Here is a 9,621-nt window from a genome sequence, read left to right as displayed (position 1 = left end):
ACATAGATCTCCGTTCTCGAGGTCACCGAGTACCCTACTGTCGGTACGGAAAACAAACTACAACAATCGGTTTTACCTAGCTCGAGTTGCTGCAGCCAACAGGAGCAGACATGCAGGCAGCTACAGCGATACAGCGCTACACTCTGGGGGCATGTTCATGATATTTAAAACAAAAGTTTTGTGCTTCATGAAAATATGCAGCAGAGGGCAGTACTTGTCTAACTCATGACAAAAGAAGAAGAAGTCAGCATACGATTTTAGGAAGAAATTGGAAATGAGCATTGAGGTCAAACAACGTAGAATAGCCTACAACAACGATGCTTTTGAAGATGACTCTGCCACGTCTCTTTGTAATATGTATAGGACTGTTGGAAGTTGTGGGAAGAGGTAGGCCTAGATTAAAGTAGGCTACGCTCGTTCACGTTGCAGCCTAATCGAAGCTTTTGTTTGTTTCATTTCCATCAACTATATATTCTATTTTCAGACAAATTCAATGTGCTTTACATTATGGCCGATGACTTGCGACCATCATTGGGCTGCTACTCGGATCCACTAGTAAAATCGCCAAATATTGATCAACTTGCATCGAAAAGCAAAGTGTTCTTCAATGCATACGCTCAGGTGAGTGCGCGAGAACTTTTCCTTTACTGTCTATGGCGAGAACCCACTATGTAGGAGGGTGTCATGGCTAAGGCTGGACCCGAGTCTCATTTCTTTCTTTGTTTCTTTTACTTTGTTTAGCAAGCATTATGTGGACCCAGTCGAACGTCAATCTTAACAAGTCGAAGGCCAGACACTACGAAATTGTATGACAACTCAAATTTCTATTGGAGAGTCCATTCGGGCAATTACACCACGCTCCCTCAGTACTTCAAAAGCCATGGGTATACTACCTTGTCTGTTGGAAAGATATTTCATCCAGGTAAACATTTTTATGCTCACATTGTAGGCCTAAATCCATATCAACCTGTGTTCAGAATGAAAAGAATTCCAGCCTTTGGCATGGAGTGCTCGGAATAACCTGCATTTGAGCTTCCATGGAAACTTCCAGAGAACATATGAATATAATAGCGATTTACAGAATTTTTTGAGATCTAAGTGCCTGGGCCCTGGTTGAATTGACGTGGAATGACCCCTAGACAAAATACTTGTAGCCTACATGCATGCATAGCATTCAATGTTATTGTAGGCTACAGTTAAAGCTGCAGTTGGCAAGATTTTTTTATCATATTCACTGAAACCGACACTATGCTCCGACAGAACAACATAAATCAGCCGGTTTTAGGGGAAAAAACGCAGTTCTACCTCCACCTAGAGCCTGTTATTTGTTTTGCAAAAATCCACAGCTCCCGGTTCTTCTGGTCCAATCAGAGCAGGGCTGTGTGAGATCTGACTGTCAATCACAGTCTGGTGCAGTCTGGTGCGCACTGACGAGCACAAACTTGATATGAGGGTGCTCGGTGGTAGTGGGGGAGGGGCATGAGAGTTGTAAACATTCAACATTTTGAGTCCCCTCAATCTGTCAGACTTGCCAACTGCAGCTTTAACAGTCTAATGGCAGCTGGCAGAAAATACTTCCTGCATTGTTCAGTCCTGCACATTGGGAGGGTCAGCATGTGACTGAAGGTGCCCTATCGAAATACTTCCAGGGCATGTGGGTGGGAGGGATTGTTTCTTACTGAAATCAGTTTTAGAGTATTCTCACCTCAGCCACCAGCTGTGTCCTGTTCAGACCAAATGATGGAGCTTGCCTTCTTTATTATAGTCAGTGCATGCAAACTCACTGTACAGTTAACCATAGTCCTCTTTTTATTGTCTTTTATACTTTTTCTAACTAGATTAGTGTGTCTAGTTCAGCCTCAACGATTTAATGTACAAACTTCGCTCAGACATTGTTACATAGAAAGATAGATAGATAGATACTCAGTGGTTCCCAACCTGGGGTCCGCAGACCCCACTAGGGGTCGCCAGAGATTACAGGGGGTCCGCACAATGTTGCCTGGGCTGAGTTTGTAAGGTAGGGCTGTTGGAACGAATTTCTAAAGTCGAATATAAATCGAATATTTAAAAATACTATTCGAATTTGGAAATTACTACTCGAATGTGGTGTTTTTTTATGTGTTGGCTAACTTTAGCGAATATGTGAAAACGAAATGCTTTTGTCACGTCTAATGCACAATCTAAATATGGCAGAAGTGATGCACCCACGGAGATCACCACTCCTGACCATTTCAGCGATGTGTGGAACGTTTTTGGATTTCCATCAGAAAATGGAAAAATAACATTTAGCCTAACAATGTTGTAATCTGCAGAATATTTAGCAGCGATAACGCTACACCCTGACAAGCTAGGTAGGTAAACAGTCCGAGGACGAGGAACCGCGCAGCTAAAGCAGGCAAGAATTAGGTTTTTGCCTCCCTCCTCTTGGCTATATTCGGTGCTTTTGTCACTTCTCTAATAGGCATAATGGTTCATGGAATCGCAGGCCGACAGAAAAAAAGAAAGCAAACTTTTCCCCAATCAGGAAATACTTGCTAATTTGGCGTCATTAAACATAGAGGTATTCAATAAAGTGGTATGGGCGTTCATTCAGTGTTTGTGCGCGCGTCAGCGCAAAAGAAATTGAAACCACTCAAGTTGCACAGATATCGTTGGTAGACTGAGCTTTTGTTCAATATAACAAGTCAACCATGCCTTTATAGTGGGGCAATTCCATGCAAAGGTCATCCTTACCATGGAAAAAAAAAGTTGTGCATACGCAAATAGAACTGTTGTTAAAATCTTCATTTAGGTCTATATTTTATTGTTTGTAACTGATCTGATTGAATTTGATGGAGAATGACACTCTTTTTACATCATAAATATGGTGTGCAACCATACAGAAACAACATATTTCACATGGTAATATTATACATATTTCAAAAGTGGATAAATGGACCCAATGTTCAAACAAATTGTGTCATTTGACAAATTCCAGATTGACAAGGGAATGGTAGAGTAATGTCTATGCTCAGCTTGCCTTTAAGAGCACAACTCCTTACATTTGTAAGGCTTTTGTTTTTAAGTCAGCAAGTTCCATGGCCATGTCACATCCATAACGTTTTATAGGAATAGTTTATGCTACACATACAGTGTTGATGCGACAATGTCCATAGTGTCTGTGCAAAGCTGATTTATATCAATGTAAAGTGTGATGACCAAATTGTGCCCCTTTCTTACTTTTAAAACCTTTAATGGTGCGTTATGGATATGACGTTATGGATGTTACATAATGTGAATTTACAAGACTGGGGACCTTATTATACCTCAAAGCCGATAAAACGTCTGTTCTGGTGGCATGTCAGTTTCAACGCATTTCAACTTAGTGTTTACAATTGACATTTCAAAGATTATTAGGTTGATCAAAACCACAGGGAGGCCTTGCCTAACTATTAGCAAAACAAACATAATAAAAAATACCTCCAGTGATTAGCCTAGCCATAGCCTATTTTCAAGTGGCCTAATAACGAAAATCTGAGCGATTATCTTCCTGTAACTGTCATACTAATGTTGTACAGTAACTGGATTATCGTGTTAGCTGGTGAAGATGGCTGACTTTGCAGCTGGAGTTAACATAGCAACCTCCTTCTGTTGCAGATCTGTTCAGCCTGCCGTTCACGTCTGCTTACCACAGTTTAATTTTCAATGTGACGCGATATGACAGCATTTGAAGTGTCAGGTCCTCTGTAGCTAATACCCACAGAGTAACATAAGTAAGGGCAGCAATAAACTAGATGTACCACATAACGCTTGTCAATTTGTCTCCATCTCTTACTCCTGCAACTCATGTGCATGTAAATGTGTGCATATATGAGTTAGCTTTTGTTTATAAGAGTGTGTGTGTGTGTGTCTGTGTGTGTGCATGTGCGTATGCGTGCCTGTGTTTGTGTGTTTATGTGTGTGTGTGTGTGCATGTGTGTTTGCATGCCCACATGCGTATGTGTGCCTGTGTGTGTGTGTTTATGTATCTGCATTCATGTGGGTGGGTGTTTGTGCATGTGTGTGTGTGTGTGTGTGTGTGTGCTTGCCTGTCTGTATGTGTTTATGTGTGTGTGTGTGCTTGCCTGTCTGTATGTGTGCGACTGTGCGTGCGTGCGTGTGTGTGTGCGCATCCAGGAGCGCCTGCAGGAATTAATGCTATGGTACGCACACCCATACTGTAGCATCCGCCATATAGATGGCCATATTATAATATAAGACAAGTCTTATTTATTTTTGTGAAACATAACAGATTTACTAACTGTTTCTTCATGTGGAATAGGCCTAACTTTCTTACTATAAAAGTGCCTTTTCTTTATAATGTACTATTTAAAAACCTGGCCAGGTAGTATTGAGCTCTATAAGCTCTGTTTCTCTCTAACCATCTTTATAGTTGGCTAGCTATCTTGATGACTATGGGCGTAAGTCAGTGATCCAGGGCGAGTATAGTCAAACAGACGATAGGGTCTAGAACTGTCACTCACCCTTCCACGCTCACTCTCATCCACTTTTCCTGTTCTGGCCCTATGGCTGCGCTCTCGGAGAATCACATGTTGCGGTTTAAATGGGACGCGGAAAGAAAGCCAAAAAGAGGAATGAATGAATGGACAGGGGTAGAAGGCGATCGGCGCTTCTGATAACCTCCTTTAGCCTACTTTTCAGACTGGGATTATCCTCTTCTTTACGCCCGACATAAGAAATAATTGACTGTTTTTTCCGCATATCCTGGAGATGATTTCGAGGTGAGATCTATCCTTTTCCTATTTTTGTGCTTGCGTTTCAAAGACTGTCTTGACACCCTCGGACGTATGGATTATTATTGCCGTGGATTACTTTCATTTTTTTGGACTGATTGACATTGAAAATACAGAGGTTTTTCAGTTACCTTTTTCGCTCTGTTTAATGGACTGAAACAGCGCTGGTTGCGCGTTTCTTCTCCTTTTTTGTTGTGCCGCGTCGGCGGTGTTTAGACAATTATAAACTCTGGCCTATGGGCCTATCTCTCTCTCTCTTTCACGTTCTCACCCTCACCAAAGCACTTCAATAAATCTAAGCATGCTAGAGATTATCAGTGAATGTGCGTTTTTATGAACCGATGACATTAATTTGGTGACAACTCGAGCTGAGCTTGTTACAATACTGTCCATAGTTGGGAAGGTATGGTGGGCCAATTTGGTGTGAAAACACACACACACACGGGACATTTTCTCTTGTTGTTGAGTAGCCTGATGGTACGCACAGTGCGTACGGACGTACACCTGCAGGCGCAGGCACCTGTGCGCATCTGCGTATGTGTGCATGTACTTTATGTGTGCAAATCACAAATGAGTGGGTATGGGTTAGGTTGATGTGGGCTCTTGAGACTAACATACCATAAATATTTTGTCATCTTGGGTGCAACGGTTCAGGTAGGGCTAGTTATTTAGGGGAGTGGCCACCAAGTGTCATGTTCCCTGGTGTTTCAGTAACCCGGGAATCACTGACCAAAATTGAAGAAAAAAGCAATTCAGACACGTCACATCCATAACGTGAAACCGTCACATCCATAACGCCAATTTTTCCTACATAATGCATTACGAAAATGACGCATAGTTTCAAAAACACACTTTTTGTGTTCATTCAAGTCTCCTTCATGCTACATATATCATAGTTTCGGCAGTTTACTTCAAAATTCACAGAGTTTGTAGAAAACCTGTAATCTCTCACAAAAGTGTGTCCATTTCATGTCACATCCATAACACTGATAAAATGCCTTGTACTCTTAGGATGAAATTGATTATATGAAATTTGAGGATTTCTCAGTATTCAGAGGACAGAGGTTGCATTAAAAGTTATGCAAATTAATTCACTGATACTAATTTTCCCCCCACTCTAAGGCATTTTGTTTACCAATATGAGTCCAATTGTCACATCCATAACGCTGGAACTGCCCAGTGGCATTGGCAAAGCATAAGCCAGTTTATACAGTGTATAGAGATGCATCGTAAATATTGATAATAAGCTACATTTGAGCATTAAATATTCAAATATAATTTGATTATTAAAAATAGTAATGAATGAAATTCGAATTGGATTATGGAAGAAGATTGACAGCCCTATTGTAAGGTTACCAAAATTATATTTGCGCACATTAGATGTATGTACACCCAATTGGATAATCAAAATTCTGTTTAATCCAAATTAAAACATATTTTTATTTCACATTTAAACTCATGTAGCTATTTATTACCTCTGACCTCTGAACTTATAAGTTTGTAAATTTAATCACGTTCGGGTAGGGGGCCCTGCCCTGGCTTGTCTTAGACACAGGCAAGGGGGCCTTCAAGGAAAAAAGGTTGGGAAACACTGTTCTAAAGGACCCCAGATAGCAAAATCAGATTGGCAGATAGCGGACCACTGGTGGCATGCCACTTCTGGTCCGCTGTTGGACCACCATCACTTTTATTTTAACAAGTGAATATTAAGAAAAGACATAAAGGGCCCTAGCTTACACCTTCTGTTCGATTGTTACCCCTTGTCAGTCAATAGTGAAACTAAGTGTGAGTGTTTGTCATTGGCTATGAGACCCCGGTGAAGTTAGTTTCAGATAGGATATTTAACTGGGGGAAACTGGCCGCAATTAATATGTTGAATATCAGTCTAAACTATTGCGATGCCTATGAGTTCAAATAATAGGCGAGTGCAGAAGCATGTAGACTATACTCTGCTATTCACACACACACGCTTTAGTAAAGCAAGGTTTAGTGGAATCCTGGTTTTGCATACATGGTCTTGTGTGCAAGCAGATTCCTTCTGCAGAGATGCGCTCACTCGTCGTCAAAATACCAGCAATTTTGTGCTCCTTGCTCTTAAAGGGAGTGACAGATGTCACTCTCATTGGTTTAATGGATGGTATGCTCAAAAAAACAACCATGACTAACTAAGAAACATAAGAACAACCCCCTTTGAACAATGTGCCTGGCAATTGGCGAACTTATTACGCGGTCAAGATAGCAATTTTAGCCTGGACTAGACTAAATGTGCTTAAACCATACGCTTCAGACCATGAGTTTCAGACCGTCAAGATAGAGCCCAAAATGTTATTAAAAATTATGAATGAAGTATAACTGAACAAATGAAAAAGAGTTTTGACCACAAGTGGCAAAATATTGGGGCATTGTTGTGAACCCGTCAGTGGACCACCGGAAAACTGATGCAAAATGCAGATCTGCCGACACTTGTCCTGTAGCCTCTTGCTATCTGGGACACTTGAGCAATGTTTTGTTTCTTCATTTTTTGGGAACTTTATACTTTTTGAGAGATTTGCTGAAAAAAGCAAAGAAAATCCTTAAAAACAAAATCAGTTTCATAGCAACCTTTATGGGCAAAAAATAGGGATGTTTCAAACCGGTACAAGTACAGGTACAAGTATTTACATTTGTGTACGTGCCGATACCGAGTACCGATATTTCTACCACAAAATAACTAGCATAAAATTGCAATGAATTTTCTTCTCTGCTCTGATTGTTACAATATGCCTAAAATAAATATAAATAATAATGAGTATCAAATAAAATATATAATAGCACGCTATTTCAAACAAAAAAATAAACAAAACAATTCTGTCTAAAACAAGCCTTCCATATCTTAATTAAACAAATTATTAACTAGACTATTTTGCACTGTCTCTCACAGTAAAATTTCACTTAATCATAATGTTTTAGCTCCCTAGTGTTACATACTGCTGTGTACTGTCCTATGCATGCTGCCCTTCTGTGTGTTACCCCACCTGATATCCTTTAGAACGCTGATGCTACATTTTGTATTGTTTCTAACATTTCTCAAGTGGATTATGACTTGTGTTTTGGCTGCTTGAAAACCGCCGCTTTGTGTGCTTATCCTAAAGGCATTGTTTCCAACCACACGGATGACTACCCGTACAGCTGGTCTGTACCACCGTATCATCCTCCCTCTTTCCATTATGAAAGGAGGAAGGTCAGTGTCAGGCTTGCCCAAATGTTTAGGCCTAACTACTCCTGTTAGTCTGGTGCCTTGTGTATTCCTGCTGAATTTTGATATTAAAATAGATTTTTTTGTTGCTTTAATTGATATTTATAATTGAGGTAGATATAGACATTCCACTTTGGCTTAAAAGTTTTCCCTTCCATTTTCACAATTTTGTGAGGTCATGACTTAAACGCTGCATAATTTGCATACCATGAACACTCTAAGGGCCTATTTTATGTTTATAGGATGCACAGATGCTATCTTTTTCAAACCAAGTACGAGTATTTTACATTTGTGTACTTGCCGATACCATTTTTTGTTTTGTTTGTTACAAAAGCCTAAAATAAATAATAATAAATATCAAATGAAATGTATAATAGGCTATTTCAAACCAAAGAAAAATAAACAATTATGTCTAAAATAAGTCTCCACACTGGCACTGTTTCCACATCTTAATTAAGCTAATTATCAGCTGGACTATTTTCTCTCACTAAAATCTGATAGGGCAACAAAACATGATGCGTCACCCTAGACTGTAGAGACATTTGTAAAAGTGGTGTGGCTCCTTTAAGTGCGTAGAGTGTGGCTTATAGATTGAGCGAGAGCAAGTATGTGCTACTCAGCCAGAGAGGAAAAGAGAGAAGATGTTGCTGCTGAGCCCGTCTACTGATTGCTGCAAAAGTAGTTTGTGAAGGAGACTTGTGCATTGTTTAAACTATTGGCCATTTAATAAAGTGGTGATTTCATGCACAATATCTCTTGAATCTGCCTCTTGCTCACGACCTACAGTTGAAGTGAATTGGGCGCTGACTTTGGTCTTGTAGCACATAATGATCCGACCAATCCGCTACGGTCTGGAGCTGAGGTAGGAAAGGGTAACATATTTCTCAGTAAAATTTACAAAATGTAAGCTAACAAAATGCTATCTACTGAAACGTTTCTTCAAGGATTTTGTTGTAGGGTACTTTTCCCCAACTAGCGCGAAGTACAGAGCTACAACAACATATCAGCCACGCACAACACCACCTACACTGAACAAAATGTATAAACTCAACAAAGTGTATGCCAGTTTAAACGGAGAACCATTTGTGCGAGGGTAGTAGGCTACATAGTAATAGGCTACATGAAAGCATAGCAACAGTTTCTTAAGAGCAGCGGCTTATGATGCCAATTTTAAAATCATATGGTGCTTAACGCGATGGCGAGCCCAGAAACACAGTCTTCAGTCATCATCAAAATCTTTCCTAAAAGTAGGGCTGTGTATTGGCAAGGATCTCACGATACAATACGCATCAAGATACATGGGATGCGATACAATACATATTGCAATGTATTGCAGTACATTTTACCGTACAAATAGAGCTGGAAACACAATTTGCTGTGTACTACCTGGGCAGTATAATATGTAGATCACATTATACTGATAATTCAGTAGCCTGACGTAGTCATACTCAAGAATTTGAGTCTGCTACTGCTCCATTGGGATGTTCTTATGGGGGCGTGTTTCAACCGATAAAGGGGGGAGACATGCCTCGGCAGTCCAGTGTTTCCCATACATTGACTAATCTGTGGCGGGGCGCCACAAAATAAAAATCGGCCGCCACAGATTAATATTCT

General features: G+C 40.2%; 1 protein-coding gene across 2 annotated transcripts in view; it reads left to right on the top strand.

The window, feature by feature from the left end:
• Positions 1-9,621, top strand: part of ids (iduronate 2-sulfatase) — a 39,121-nt gene continuing 29,500 nt past the window's right edge. The window contains exons 1-4 of one of the 2 annotated variants that reach the window (XM_076292653.1): positions 1-387; positions 485-621; positions 742-922; positions 7,904-7,992. In XM_076292653.1, the coding sequence (XP_076148768.1) occupies positions 318-387; positions 485-621; positions 742-922; positions 7,904-7,992 (477 nt within the window). In that variant the 5' untranslated portion in view covers positions 1-317. The remainder of the gene's footprint in view (positions 388-484; positions 622-741; positions 923-7,903; positions 7,993-9,621) is intronic. The other variant, XM_076292654.1, reaches the window with a different exon arrangement.

The sequence above is a fragment of the Alosa pseudoharengus genome, unplaced genomic scaffold (assembly GCF_046254945.1).
Source record: "Alosa pseudoharengus isolate Yale_2024_CS ecotype anadromous, Long Island Sound unplaced genomic scaffold, YU_APseudo_1.1 YU_APseudo_1.1_scf_19, whole genome shotgun sequence".
Lineage (NCBI taxonomy): Eukaryota > Metazoa > Chordata > Actinopteri > Clupeiformes > Clupeidae > Alosa > Alosa pseudoharengus.
Note: the sequence above shows the minus strand (reverse complement) of the source record. Positions and strands in the feature narration are given on the sequence as shown.